The sequence below is a fragment of the Strix uralensis genome, chromosome 1 (genome assembly GCF_047716275.1).
Source record: "Strix uralensis isolate ZFMK-TIS-50842 chromosome 1, bStrUra1, whole genome shotgun sequence".
In the NCBI taxonomy this organism is placed as follows: domain Eukaryota; kingdom Metazoa; phylum Chordata; class Aves; order Strigiformes; family Strigidae; genus Strix; species Strix uralensis.
Genome location: NC_133972.1, coordinates 134,264,614 through 134,280,603, shown reverse-complemented (window position 1 = coordinate 134,280,603; position 15,990 = coordinate 134,264,614). Strand labels below are relative to the sequence as shown.

At 40.6% G+C, this 15,990-nt stretch overlaps 1 protein-coding gene across 5 annotated transcripts in view; it reads right to left on the bottom strand.

Moving 5' to 3' along the window:
* Positions 1-15,990, bottom strand: part of CHD7 (chromodomain helicase DNA binding protein 7) — a 135,304-nt gene that overhangs the window by 52,393 nt on the left and 66,921 nt on the right. For all 5 annotated transcript variants that reach the window (XM_074881820.1, XM_074881812.1, XM_074881839.1 and 2 more), the window contains exon 3: positions 6,948-7,369. In XM_074881820.1, the coding sequence (XP_074737921.1) occupies positions 6,948-7,369 (422 nt within the window). The remainder of the gene's footprint in view (positions 1-6,947; positions 7,370-15,990) is intronic.

Sequence of the window (15,990 nt, the reverse complement as noted above, 5' to 3'; positions counted from 1 at the left end):
GATAGGGTTGCATGTCACTTTGGGACCGGGACAACTCGGTTGTGGTATTATCCTCTTTTGCATTTTGTGTTTAAAGTAATGTTGACTTTAAAATAAAATTTACAAGTGAAAAGACCGGGAGTTTTGGAAATGGATTTGTACTATCGTGAAATTAGAGGGCGTGACACAGCCTTCCTCTCACAAAAACCCACCTCAGGCTGTGACAATTTAAAAAAAATAAAAATTTTTCTTAAAGCAGCGGGCTGGGGGTGTGCGGGGGGTGAATTTTGACACGGCGGAAGGAGCGCGGACACCAGCCGGGCCCCGGGGCGCGGCGGCGCAGGGGCGGGCGCGCGGGCCGCGCTCCCCTGGCCGCGTTTGTTTCCGCTCTAGCTGCCACCAATGGCACAAAGCCGCAGCTGAAGCGGGGCCCCCTCGCCTTTCATCCGCGCGCCGAGAGCGCTCGCGTCGCCCCGGCAACCCGCGGCCACGTGACCAGCACCTGCTCCGCTGGCTGGCGGCCACCGACTGCAGCCATCTGCTTCCCTCAATCAGCGCCCGGGCGCTCCCGGCACCTGCGCGGCCGCGGCCTGCGCCCCCCCCCGCCGCTCCGCACCCCCCCACACACACCCCCGCCGCCACCTTTTATCAAATCACCGCGAAACCGCTTCCCAAAGCACCCAAACTTTACGTATTTCTCGCATTTGTTTAAATCAAAGGTGAGCCTGTCAGGGGAGCTGGACAGCCGCCAGGTGAGGCGAGCTGACAGGCGGGCACTTTTCGCCCCTGACCCCTATAAATCAGAGCAAGGCGCTCAATTAAGTTCAGTAGTCGTTACCGTGCCCCGGGTGCACCGCCGCCTATGAATAACAGGCTTAAAGTCGGGAAGAATAGCGTGGCCTAGGTTTGATAAAATATCAATTTGCTGAAAGGCTGGGAAGCGCTAACGAGGGCCTGCCTGCCCCGGCGCAGCGGCCGCCGCGTGCTCCCCAGGGCTGGCCGCCCGGCGAGGCCCAGACAAAGACCCCGCCAGTGACTCCAGCGCTGGCGGCAGGTCCACACCAACAAGGGTTTCTTTCTAGCCTCCATCAGACCTTTCCCTGCTCGTAGCGCAGGGACTCCGAGCTAAGAGTATTTCATGACCTATATATACCCCCTGAGCCATGCCTTGGCGTACCGAGTCACTCTCAGTAACGGAGATGCGGTCGAAGCAATCCGGACACAGTTTCAAATCTCCCCCCTTGCCAGGCCAGGCCAGTTAAAAACAGACACAGGGAAGAGCCACCAACTTGGGGAGAACAAAGCCTGTGCGCAGCTCCACCAGGAATTTTAAGTTCTAAATTCAGCAGAATTGCTCTTTTTAAAAGCACAGCGACAGCTTCTTTCAAGGAAAGAAAGGAAGGTGAAGTACAAATAAACCAGAGAACAACAGCACCATCCCCTTGAGCGAGGCGACGCACTGCAGTGCATCCTGCACCCAGGAGCTTCCCCTGGCTGGTGGGAGCATCAGCTTCCTCAAACTGTCAGCAACTGTTATTCCTCTCCATCTTCCCACAAAGCCAGTGTGATTTGTTCCCAACAATTAAGCGTACCCACTTCTGACTCAGCCTTTCCACTTTCCAGCAGACCATACTCAGGCCACTCAGGAACGGTGTTAGCCTGGACCAGAATTACCTTTCCACATGGAAGTACAGGCAGGTAGAAACCTGTTCTCAGCGACTTTGCCATTACCATTAGGGTCTGTGCGTCAGTGCTTAACCCTGGATGCACATCTGATAGTACTTTCCAAATTTGGCAACAAGGAAGCAAACTGTAATATGCACATTTAGAAAACTCTCATATTTGTTTTCACACATGAATGAACGCAAAATTTGTCCCACTAAAGATAGTGTCCAGTCCCAAAACAAGAACTAGAAATCTGGGAGAAACTGAAGTAGTATTTGCCACACATGAAACACTGAAATATTTTAAAACTGTCAGGTAAAGCTAGTCCTTCTATTCAAGTGATACAAACAGAGATATTTCAGATTAGATGTCTTACAATCTAGCTGTCCAATACTACTTTCTGGTTTCATCCTCTTATCCCTGAGGCATGCATAGCACACTGAGCAAAGGGGATCAGTAAGAAGACAACCTGCAGAAGGTCAGACGAGCGAACAATGTGAAGGAAAATGGGCTGGAGAGGAAAACAGTAAGTAGGACAACTGAAACAAAAGCTTGAATTACATTTTGAGAACAAATATCCAAACTTTGACAAAGTGTTTTGTGTCAGTTAGTCAGGCAGCCACCTACAGAGCTAGGTCAAACTCCAGGAACTTACAGGGCCAAACCATATGGCTCAAAAATACCCCAAAAGCATGACATGCTTCGCAGGATTAAGAGGGGAAGTAATTAGCCCCTATGTTTACATTGTGCAACCACCTCACCTCATCTGGGTATCTGACAGATCTGTTTATTAGTGTAATTTATGATGGCTATCAGGATTTGGATGATGCTTATTTCTGTAAACATTTAAAATAAGTCAGACAGGCTACTGATCCCTATTCTGCTGTTTGGGAACACTGTCCTGTGACAAAGTCTTGACTAGAACCTGGCTTAGAAAAATGTTACACATCCACTGCAGAACATCAAAACCATAAAATCTCACCCTCTCGAAATGTTAGAGCTGTGAAACTTTCTGTACAGTCTTACCCGAGCAAAACAATTATTTTTTAAAGCCCCTAGTGTAATCAAAAACCTGTTGTTTTGGGTTTTTTTTAAATCAGTTTTTATAGGTCACAAAAGTAGGAAAAACAATAGGACAGCAAGGTTTTTTCCAGCCTGAAAACTCAGCCAAATTAAGTACGCTTTGGTAACAGCAAAGCCCATGAGGCTTGCCTGCAGCAAAGGCAAAGGTAAATATCTGGCAGCTGGGCTGGTTCAGAAGGGAGATGAGGACAGGTGTGACCAGGAACAGCCTCAGTGGATGCGTGCATGGAAATCTCGCACGATTTCCTGTTCTCTCCCACAGGCAGCCCCTTCCTGCCTTGCTCAGGATGATCCGAGCTTGGGAGTGGAAACTACCACCACCGCCTCGGGACCTCTCTTCCTGTCCTCCAGCTCCCCAGGGTGCTGCGTCCCGCTGCCCTCACCGCTCTGCCGCAGCAGCCTCTTCCTGCGGCCAGGAGCCATCTCCTTTCCGATACAACAAATCTGGCGTCTATCTGTGCGCCAAAAAAGGCCGTCTCCACCTCCCTCTAAAAGAGGTAGCTATGCTCACGCTTAGCACTCCCCTTACGAGCAGCAACCCACTCGCCCTACCCTGCATCCCAGGCTGCTGCTCTATGTGTGGGAAGGACGAAGAGTTTCCCCTGCCACAGGGAGGGGACGAGGCAGATAAGAGCAGCCCTGCAAAGCACAGCACACTGCTCTAAGGAGATGGGAGGAGGGACAAGCTCCTGCAAAGAGCTGCCATTTGGCCCCCGCAAATAGTTACTGCTTCTTCCACTGTAATCGGTGGCCACTCTCTAGAGTTTCATAGGAAGCAGCGGGAGAGATATCAGCTGTGCTGCAGCATGATCTCCTCAAACAGGTGGTCCACATCTCCTCCAGGGACAGGCACAGGGGGAACAGACATCTGAGCCATGACTTTGCAATTCAGTAGGACTACTTGCCTTTCCCTGTCCATCCACTTTTGGAAAAAATCTGCCTGCTTTGCGTGTGCCTGAAGCTGGCTCCATAACATTAAGAGCCCACATAATACTCAGCACCTGCATGATTTAGTGAAAATCCTTCATTTGTGATCCTAGGTATACCTACATTTTGCTTTCAAACCCGACTAGTTTGATTCACAATAGAGTTGTTTTGCAAATGTTTTTTTCCAGCCACCACTGTATTTGTCCTTCTGTATTGGCAGGATTGGGCCAATATCCATTACAAGTGTAATAGTACAGTATTAATGTGTGATCTTTCTTTCAAAAAATCACCAAATACGTAGTACAGCATACTAGCAGTCCACCTGGGTGTCATCTTTTTAAGATGCCATGGGACATGCAATTCAAACAAGCACGAAATTAATCCGTTTCTTCCATTCTCCAGTCTGACCATGAAGGTGCATTTCAGTGAGGCAGGCTACTCATTTTGTCACAATTTACACCAAAGATAGAAGAGATGTGAAGGATAAAGTTTCTGGGGGTTTTGTTGTTGTTTGTTTAATAAAAGGATTATACTGTTAGTCAAAATTGAGACTGAAATAACAGGGTTAATTTATGAGCTATATTAAATTACAAAATTGGTAAGATACTTAAATACTAGAGTCTTTTATCTGTGTATACTCTACTACAGCCTGTGTCAAAATTAATTATCAAGGACTTTTTATGCTCTATCCAAAGAACTGTTGCTCTTCAATAAATACATTTCCTATGTCTGACTTAATTTTCCTGAATTTTACAGGAGTGCAAAACTCTTCTATTAAAACTGATCATCTTATTCAGGAATGAAAACCAATAGTTCTGCACAGCATTTAGAAATCTAAAAATCACACTGCTATTTTCAATGCTTAGAAGCAAAATACTGAGCAATACAAGTAGTAGCAGTAAACATATGCCAGATACTAACTTTATCAAAATTCTTCTACATAATCATCCATAATCTGTATAAACTTGCATTAATCTCACTCATCTCAGCTACTGTCATATTTCCTTTCTGTGGTTAGTGCTGCTGAAATACTGTGGCTCAGATGATTAAAGGTTTGGACTGTTCATTTATTTAAAAAACTTGATTTAGTGATCTGTCACTGGACAGGTTCCCCAGTCTGTGATATTGCCAAAGTAAGCAAATTTCTTTCACTGATTTAAAAAATCTTTGGCAGCACAGCATCCCAACACAGTCTCAGCGTTCTTCAGAGAAGTTTGATACTGAAGCTGACAAGACCACAAAATGAGAACAACCTTGTTTTCAAGAGAGCATTTGGTAACAGAGACACAAGCCCATTACGGGAAAAGTAGGACTTTCTCCACACCCCTAAGTAAGCATAAGGAACAGCAAATGCTCTTAATACCGCTCCAGTCACATTTCTCTCACAGGTAAAACAACAGGGCTTAGTACTTAGTAGAATACTGCGAGTCATCTAGCCACCTAGGGACAAGCGTTACACAGGAAAGACGACAAAGACTCTCCTACAAATACAACTAAGAAAGCAGGGATTTGTTCCTTCAAATGAAACACTGCATGGCATGTCCCAAGATTTAGAGGAGACACGCAAAGAGATACCAGGATTGAGTGGAAGGGACAAGACCAGCTCTGAGGTCCAATATCCAGCACAGCCACAAGAGCCCACACATGTTTTTGAGGCAGACTCCTTCCAACCATTGCTTAATAAACAAAGCTTCATTGTAGTCAAGACCTTGTAAAACCGCACTAATTGAGAAGTCCTGCAGTAGAAGCTTATTTTACTTCTTGGTGGCAAAAAGTGCTGGGAGATGCTCAATACCATGCAATATGGCCTGGTCAGCCTTTAAACCTATGAGTATAGGGAAATGGAACAAAAAAGCTTATCTTAGCTGTTACAATAATTTAGTTTCAAGAACACATACTGGGAGATACACAACTTAAAGAGTTTTTCTAAGCTGTGAATTGCTATCTATGTAGACCCCATCCTTAAGACAGTCTGGAACACAGCTGAAGTAACTTCTGCAATAGGGACGGGCTGATCAGCTGTCATTTACTGAACAGTTAATGTAACCTGTTCAGGACAACATTTGATTTTACAAGCCAGTGCTTATAAATTCTTCAGGAAACACTGTCTCTACTAATACAGAAACTTCTCTTTCTTGCTAAAAGAACAAGTAACATCTTCTTGTCCATGCCTCATTTAGCCATATAGCTGTATCAAACCTAATAGTCAGTCTTGTAGAATATATGCAAAGCTGATTCATTAACTGCAATTTTTAAACCCTAATACAAATGGATTTTGCAAACTGATTTGGATTAACCAAGTCTGGCTGTGCTTCCATCTGGAAGTTATATTTTATAACGCTAGCCACATCTTGAAAAACAGATTCAGATGTTTGGAACAAATTCAGAACAGTTGTAAGAAATTCTAGGTACAAATGAAAAAAAAAAATTGAGCTTTAATGTCTTTTTCCTCTCACTTTTCTTTCAAGAAGGAATTTATAATCACTGTGTTTAGGGAGTTAAGGGGTAAGGAAAGAATCTGTGTTATTATCTATGATGTATTTACTCACATGTAACGGCAGTTTGTTCTTTCTCATACTACTCTATAGCATTTTAAGTCTATCCTGATAAAGGGACATGATGCTGAGTGAAAACAGTTAAGAAACAGGGTTGAAGCATCTGGTCTATCCACAAAGATTTTCTGCTAGGAAAATTGTCTTTACATGAAACAGCAAAATGAATATAATCCCTACAGTGAGGATACATCAATATCCATATAAAAATGCCTTTTTAACAGCAGCGCTTACAGCCCATGGGTTGTGTCAGAATAAAAGAGTGTCTGTAAGGGCAGTACAACTTTTAACAATGCTAAGTACCTAACTTACTACTGTATTTAGAGAAAAAACGTCATCAATCCTTTCTACTCTAAGCCTTCATCTCTGGATTTGGTCAAACCTACATTAATGTTGAAGCAATTTAGTTTCTTAATACAGAAACCACACATGAGGACAGATGAGCATTAGAAGAGAAAGAATTAGTTTTGAAATCTAACACATCCAGAAACTTTTATGCCTTGAAAAGAAAAATTAGCCTTCTGCCTTTCAAGCTCGTTTAAAATAACTGTGAAGCCATAAACAGGAAAGCCAAACAGGAGAAATGTGCCTAAGTGCCTCAAAAACATGATGTTGTAGATGGTAGAAGGCAAATGACAAAACAAGATTTCCTCTCCACCCACACCATTTAGCACAGATGCTCTAGAAATCCCACAAACACACTGTTTTTCTCTAATCGCATATAGAAGTTTTCTGACTTACCTAGCCTTTTTGCTGGTCTTGGGTTTTGGCGTGGTATTTTTTGCTTTCTTTTCCTTTGGCTCTTTAGGGGTCTTAGGGACTTTGGGGGTCTTGGGTTCCTTCTTTTCCTTGGGTTCTTTAGGATCCTTCGGTTCTTTTTTTGCCTTGGGCTTTTTCTTTTTCTTCTTCTCTTCTTGGGAGCAATCCACTGAGTTTCTGCTTAGATTCTGGCTGTCAAGTCCCCCAGGAAAGTCTTCCTTACCAAAACCTTTACTGGGACCTTCTGCAGCAATGTGATTGTTTTTCTTTTTCTTTTTCTTTTGCTGTGGCTGCGGCTCAATTGATGGCAGATAATCATCGCTTTTCACTAGCTGGGTATTCGGTCCACTAACCTGAGTCATATCCGGCACTGGTTTCTCTAAAAAGGGTTCCGATGGAGAATGCTGAGAGAGACAAACAGAAATAAAATTGTAGATTTGCAACTTTGATTTCTAAAACTTTGCTCTTTTGGAGCAAGAGGTTAGAGAGGGAAAAAATACTAAGCAGAAGATTAACCTAGTAACACATCTGAAACATTGTACAATAAAACAGTACCAAACAAAGCTTTCTGCAGCTAAAACAGTAGCAAAATAACCAGAAATTCTTCATATAGCAAGGGTAAAATTATTCTAAAGCTTGCATATGAAGTGGAAGTATAGAAAATAGTACAGTCTTCAACGTTTAGGTGCAAAAGCAAAGCAACTGTTATTGCAGATATTTCAAAATAGTTGTTAGCAGGATGAATAACGGTTACAAATTATTCAGTTGCACTAGAATTTGTCCTCTGGGAAAAAACTGTTAAAGTTTGTTTCTAGACATGCAAAGGAAAATAAAGTATATTCACAGGATGTATTTATAAAAAACTGATCAAGGCAATTCACACTGGTTCAGCTGTAACAGGAGGTATTTTCATCAGCAGGTGAAGGATTAAGCCACTTTAAAATGTAATACAATGTTACATTTTATGTCAAAGATCCACAGCTCCTTACTTGTAATTGAAACAGATTTGTTCCTGCTGCAGATTGGATAGAGAACTACCTTAAGTGTTTGTGAACCTGCAAAAACATCCTATTTCAAAGCCTGTATAGTGTATCAGGTTTACACCAAAGTACGTGAAAACCTATGTGTAATTACACAAATGTCAAGTGCCTGGACTAAACATATTGGATATATTTGCAACTCTTCTCCTCTTAATGGTTCTGTTCTACACAAAGATCCATGAGTCTGCAATGAAAAAATGTCGAAGCCCTACCAATGACACTGCAGCATACCAAAGCTCTAACTTGCTTCTCCTCACTGCCTGCCCGTGGTTATACATGCAGGATGACAGTGCTTTTCAAGAAAAGTAATAGCATGACACCGTATTGATGCATTTCTTGCAACTGCATATACAGTCAGATCCTTTTCCCCACACTCTTTCTCTTTGTTTCTCGTTTTCTCTTCCCTAAAAATGAAGCTGGGATGACTCTAGGTCAAGAGTTCCTTCCCCATTAGCTGTGGTCACAAAGTCTAGCCATTTGAGATGTTCAATCCATTGAACTGAGAGAAGAAAGGTTTATAAAAAAATGGAATTTTACTTCTAGGAAGAGCAGTGCCTGTGTAACTGTCTGTAATGTTATTCATGCTTTCTTTTCTCCACTTTTTATTCAAACTGCACTTACTTAGGAGTGGAAGCATGCAAACAAATGACTACAGACCCAACCCCTGAGCATAAGGAGAACTGATGGGCATACACAGACATATACTTTAGCCACCTGGATCTAAAAAAAACAATGCACTTCGGAAATAAAATTCTTAATATCATTATATGAGCAAGTGAATGCATGTGTATTTTTCCAAATATATTAATATAGTTTTCTGCATGTAAACAAACTGAACCAGTGCAGTACTAACTATTTGCAGCGCTTCTTCACAGCAGCAAAAAACCACCGTGCCCTGAGAATACACTCACATACTCAGAAGCTACCCAAGAAGCAGAAGGAGCAAGGCTGTCAAGAAGACGACAACACTTTATTGCTGTTTGGGAGAGGTTTGACTGGTTAAAAGCTAGACACTACAGTTCTTCATGCAAGAGTCTCCAAGGACAAGAGGGAAGGCCTGAGTGACGGACTGAAGATGTGGGTCTACTTGGCTTAACCAAGAACTTTCAGGGTGACTTCTGTATGTTTCTGTCCTCCACCTGTTTATTAAGATACTTTTTAGTGCAACAGGGTCTTATTTGCAGTGGAAACTCAGCTCTAATGCAAACCTGATGTATGACTGTATTACCACCACATCAATCAGCCCCACCTCAACGCAACCTCGTGTTAGGCATCCTGAAGCATGAACTGACACCTCTTCTAGAAATCTGTAGTCACCATAATGCTTACATATCTTCATTCAGGAAGACTGGGTATCTGTATAGAAAACACTGATCCCAGGAAGTCAAGTGTTGCCAACGAATTCTGCAGTCCAATTACGCATTACATAAAATAGATATTTTAAAATCTAATTGGTTTTGAATTTGGTTGACTGAATTGAATACCTTCTCAGATTTGTTCTTGACACAGAACAAAACTCTCTTCTCTGTACCTCAGACCATTACGTATTTGTAGTCTAACATTCATTTTTATGTAGGAAAATACAGGAATATTACACAGATCACCTCTAAGTATTTCTTATCCACAGGTATTCAGAAAAGTAATTTTAACCTACATTTTCCAAAGGTCGTCAATATATTTCTGTATTATCTGCCATTTCATATCACATGCATCCTGTGTTTTTCAGAGACCTCAGGTGCAAGTTTCATCAATGTCTTCACCAAGCTGTTCACTGTAGTGTCTCAGTTTTAGTGTCTCATTTAAAGAGACTCAGTTCTCTTTAAATACCGTTCACTTGCTGTGTCTAACATAAGAAAGCTAAGTTTTTCTTCCCATTACTTCTACTTTGTGTTTGGCACTACAGTATCTGTTTGCCATATTAAGAGAGACTTTTACAACTATCTAAAAGCTTATGTACAAGGCACAACTTTCTAGAACAAATCAGAACTGGTAGTTTTTTCTTCCTCTTAAGCATGTGAAACAGTCAAGCCGACAAATACTAAAAACCATAAGAAATCCAGTAATGCCATGTAAATTTAATTGTATAAAATTTTCAAGGTTGCACCTTCATTAGTGATATGACCGTGTCACTCAAATCAATATGAAGTTTGATACATGCTTGAGTATTCTCATTATCTTCTTAATCTAATTCAAAAAATGAATCCTCATCTTCTTTTTAAGACTTGTGGGTTGGGTTTTTTTGTTTGTTTGCTTGTTTGTTTTAGAAGTGTGAACAACTACTTTCAGCAGAGTCATAAGCAAATCTGAATGTAAGGTAGACAGCCTTCCAAGTCTCCACAACAGCAATGTCAGCCCTTCATGATTTGACATTTGTAGCTTTAATGTAAGGTCTGGCCAGAAGGTAAAGCACTGAGAATGGCAGATTGCTGCCACACTGTAGTACTCAGTAACTCGCTCTGGAAGATGTCATCTTATGAAAATTCAGATTCTTACTACCTCAAAAAGCTTATCCACAAGAGTCATTTACACGCTCTAAAGTAACTTAGACTATAAATTAGACTTAAACATTATGCATGAAACAAACATTAAAAATAAAACAACTTACTGCCTTTTATTTACAGTACCAAGTTACATGCATTACCAAGCATACAAATTAAAATACTTCGGCTTTGTTTCATATCATTCACAATCCCCAAAACATTAAGCTACAAAAAAGCAAACTCTCTCCTAATTAGGCTTTGGTTATATTTCCTGTTACTTGAAAATACATTATTTTTGCCACTTCCCCCTTTGCAGATTGGCATGTTTTGTAATTCACTTACATACAATCTTTTAAATTGTAGCACTCTTTCAAAGAAATGGGTGTGATTAACTTTATATTTCTAGGAAGTCTGTGCCTACAGTTTTGCAATATGCTAAAATGGTTTATCCCTAACTGACAACCCCACATTGCTCCCTAGTGTGAAGCTGTGTAGGAGCAGCACAAATCTAGTGAGAGTAAGAGAGTGGAAGCAGCTTGAAAGATGCATTTTCTTACCCCAAACCAGTGGCCTGCTCTTTCTTAAGAAGGGAGAAAAGGAAGAACAGGCCTTCACTAGTAAATATTAGATTAAGCCTACCACAAGGGAATTATTTCAAATAGTTCTACTTCTTTACATCTACAAAGGATTAACTCTAGTTACAGGGTCACAATTTCTAATGAAAGAACCCCATTTTCCATTTACAAAATTAAGAAAGTATGTATATTACAAGTTTTTACCAAAAGATTGAAAAATTTATCTCAGAAATCGCTTCTGATGCTTTTGGTAATAACAATGCCATAATTTAGTATGTTGGTACAGAATTTAATCTTCGACAGGAAAGAAAGCGGTGAAGATTAGACACAAATAGATATTCGTCCTATTTGATATTGCAGCAGAATTATTTTTAGTATTATTTGAAATAAGGTGAAAAAGGTGCTCAAAAATATTGGTGTGTTTACTAGACCCACATCTCTTTAAATCTTTTAGAGAAAAGCTGTTTTTGTAAACATTTAACAAAGAACAGATGGCCTGTTTTAATCATGCGAAAAAACCTGGAGCTCACATTAATACTCCTACCAGCGACTACTGGGCTAGTCACCTCCCTAACCAGCAGCATGGTACAGCCTTCAGTAATACCATTTAATTTTACAATGGACATTTCCTCATCAATTCCCACTGCCTGACAGTTAATCAATGCTATTAACATGCAATATCACAATGCAGGACACTCCTAAAGATTGCAGCTAATTAGAGCAAAACAGAGATTCTTCAGGAACTCCGAGGAGTTAAAATAATTTGCAACTCAACAGGTTACCCAGGATGATAATATGCTTTTGCATTATCAGTAAAAGCCAACAATATTCAAAGCAAATAATAAATGAAAACACTACTTCAGGAAATTGTTTCTGGAGTGCAAAAATCTCACTTGTCTGGAATTCAAACTTTGTTGTAAACTTCCACATATGTATCACAAAAATTTTAAAAATTAAAAATGAAGCTGCCTGCGTTTCACAGTGGCTTACACATTTAGAGCTAAGCTCATTCTCCGCAGACCAAAGCACAGATAAAAGTCTCAAACCAGGCCTGCTATGTAAAGTAGCAAGATGGACAGGATGCAGGATTAATCCAGCGAGGGTTAGTGGCAGAGAGGGAGGTTAAGGAGGAGAATCTTTCTGTTGCTTGAACAAGGATTGGAACCACAATCAACTGTACTTAAGCACTGAAAGTAGCTGAGTGTCACTTCCCTAGCAGAGCAGCAACTTGAGCCAATATTGAGCTTTAAGAAGTATGAAGCGAGAGCAGCAAAGTATGCAACATGACTCAGCTAACTTTGGGAAATTTAAACATCAGCACCAAACAACAACAACAAAGCAGCTTTTTACCAGGCCTGCTTTCATTTCCCTCACCAGTATTTCCAGACTCCCTTGTCTTTTCTGTATTTTCAAAAAGATCTACTGTAACCACACTTTTAATTTTCTTGAACTTTGGTTTATTAACTAAGTTGTGTAACAGTAGAGCAAGTGCTCAGTCAGTTCCCACTGGCTCCAAAATAAAAATGTCTCCAATATATCTATACAATGGATAACTTCATGATAAGTAAATCATTACTGAATATTCTCCTTTGCAACAACTGCAGTCCCGTTAAATTATCACCTTCACCTTGGAAAAGTTAAAACAGCAACTGGCGACCAAAGAAAGTTCTTTTAAAACAGAAGACAGACTACAGCATCACTTCTGGAAGCAGTTCTACCTAGTGACACAGAGATCACTGTTTTGAATTTGTATCCTTCTCGATAGCACAGTTCCCAAGGTGTTAAAAGCCACTACATGCAGAAATTGCTCCATGATTCTTCCTTTCAAAGGTTAATGAAAGGATTCATCATCCCTCTGGATTATTCAGAACAAACTCATCTTGACTATCCTCCAAACAAACCATTTGTAAAGTTTCCGCATCATGTCTCATTGCTCAATGTCTCAATCATGTCTCAATCATGACGTTGCTTTGTCCCTGCTATTCTCAACTTGCCCCATCAATACTTTCAGCATTAGGCCTGTCTTGGTGCTCCCTCCATCTGAAGCATGCTTCATACTTGTTCAGACACTGTTCATCTGCAAAGCTTGCATTATCAGTAAAAACTCCAGAGTAAACAGGAATCAACACCACCTCCAAAACTGCAACCAAATACCAGTACCTACATTCAACAACAGTACAGTTGTACAGTATTTTCTCCTATAGCAGCTGAAGTCCAGAAACTTCCTCAAGACTACGCTCGCACCCATAATTATTTCCAAAATCTGTTTTACCAATCGGTTTCTTCTCCTTTATTGTGGGAGACCCCTTTTCTGTGGAACTACTACCTTGAATTGAAGATGGATATGTCTTTTTTACTTTAGTATATGAAAATACTTAGTACTACCTTAAAATATTTTGGGCAATATGATGCTGTTTAGAAACAACTACTATCTCAGTACTTCAGAAACCCCTCTAAAAAAATTGCAGTTCCAAAGTGACAACTTGCATTTATAAACCAAGTGTTGTCAGTGATGTTCTCTGCAACAAAGGCAAAGTCATCACACCAGATAAGAATGAAAGAAATCTATTTGGCAAATAGACTCAACAGGAATCTTGCAGTTTACTAAATCTCTTGCCATACTTCTACAAAACACAGATAAAAATGTATGGAAAACAAAAGTTCTATTAATACCTTCCTAGCAAGATATAACTTGACAATTAAAAAAATCACTTTGCATGAAAAAAGTTCATGTTTTAGTGAAGTGCTGCTGCAATACCATTTTGTTTCTTATCTACCTTAAGTCTTCCTGCTCTGTTATTATTCGTGGAGACCATCTTTAAAAAACAGGTACAACTATTAAAAAGTTAAAACTCACTGATCCAAAGTTTTCAGAAAAACTGAATCAAAACAACTGGAATTTTGATGCCAGCAGCATCCTAAGAGTGGAGTGGAAGTGATTAAAACCAATCTTAATGCCCTCAGCCACCACTGCAAAAGTACACTCATTGCTGATTTGGTACAGCTGAAAATATCACCCAATTACTGTATGTGGAAGAATAATAACATTCGATACAAAATACAGAGCTCCTTAATTGAGTCTCAGCACAGCTACAGTATTAGAATTATTTTCTGGTCATGTACTCTGTGGAGTAACAGAGATTACAAAATATGAATGATACTAAGGTGACCATCTAAAAAGCAAACATCCCATTTTACAGTAATCATATGTAGCAACACTGTTTCATGCTCACATAAAGTGAGGGATATTACTAAAGCTATGGAATGTCAGCCAGTGCAATGAGTGCTGACGGTTTGTTCACAGCTCAAAAAGAACTAACTTCTCCCATAAGAGAGCTCTTAGGTTGCTGTCCATCGATCAGAATCGACATCAGTGTTGATCAATCTCAGACAACTGCCATCCCTAGGATAATGAAGCGTGTATGCTCCAAACTAGCTTTCCATGTAAGAAACAGGAATAGCTACCACATGAATTGTATATAACTGCTGATGCAATGGTCCACAAGACAAACATTTTATTAATACTTATTTTGCTACAGATTACTTTGTAATATATACTGGTTTAGAGAACAGTGTAAGATTGCTCCTAATGCAATCAGGGCAGGTCCTAAATATTACGCAACAGTAGCCAGACTCCACTCTCCTTCATCACCATGTAGATGGCCAAGGACTCACGACTTTGGCAAGTTTTTACTAGCTCTAGATGTAGAGACACATAGAAAGGGAGGGACAATTAAGTACTGATTTCTACTGGCAAAACCCGTATTGCTCGTGTTGACAGCTCGTCTACCTCAAGCCTGCCTTCCCTGCACAGCCACGGTCAAAGGAAACCTCACTTCTGTGTGCACTCCATTATCAATCAGTAGACATGCCAGAAACTCCAACATGACTTTTACCACAAAAGTTTTGCAGAGTTTATGCTATGCAGTCTACACTACAGGTGGGGAAATGACAGGCAGACCAGCAAGTGTCCTACTGTAAAATGGCCCATAGGCATCTTTTTCTTAACACCTTACTTCTGCCACGTAGAACTTATATGAAGTTACGCCCAAGCACAGCTATTAAGATACTCAGTACTTACTAGAGAATTCCTTAGATTAGAGAATATCCAAGGAAGTTTACCACCAGTCTTTTCCAGCTCCTCTAAAACAAAGTTGCTGCATATCTCCAGGCAAGATAGTCACGCAGTAAAGTAAGAACATGTCAGGATGAAATAGTTTCCAGAGGACCTAGTGCAATACTTCAACTTCTCCATGACAGGGGGAGTAGGGCAGGAAACACCTTCACATATTCAACCAAAACAGTAATATTGAAACTACTATTAAATACATAAGCCTTATAAAGAGTAACTTAACATTTCAGCATATACACAGGTTGAGTATTGCTCTCGTGGTTGCTTCCACATTACTCACAGCCCTTCAGCTCCACTGTGAAAATGAAGCAGTTTGTCCGAAATAGTAAAATGTGAACATCCACCCTCTCTTGGGTACGTTTCACAGCCACGCTTTGAAATCCAAGGTCCTGAGGGAAGAGTGGAAACATACTACCCTGGACATGCAGTCTCCTCCCTCCACCAGCAGAATTCACTCCATTCAGTTACTGAATGTCAAATATGTAGAGACCCATCCTCTCTGAAGGGTAACCCGTTCCTACATCACACTGTATTGCCATCACCAAAGGTTGTGACGCTCTGGTACCAACTATGATTTCCACTTAATACCCTGTCCCCTACCCAGAAAAAGAAAACTCAACAAAACAGTCCTGACTGACTTGGTGTATTAGTGTTTACAGCCTCCCCATAGTAATTCAATCGATAAATGTCTCCTAAAATTTTGTTTTTCTACATTAGACTTAAAGTCACTCAGAGAACCATTTTAAGAGGGACCTTAATCAGCTCACATCTACTTCTATCAGTGTTTCTCTACCATTA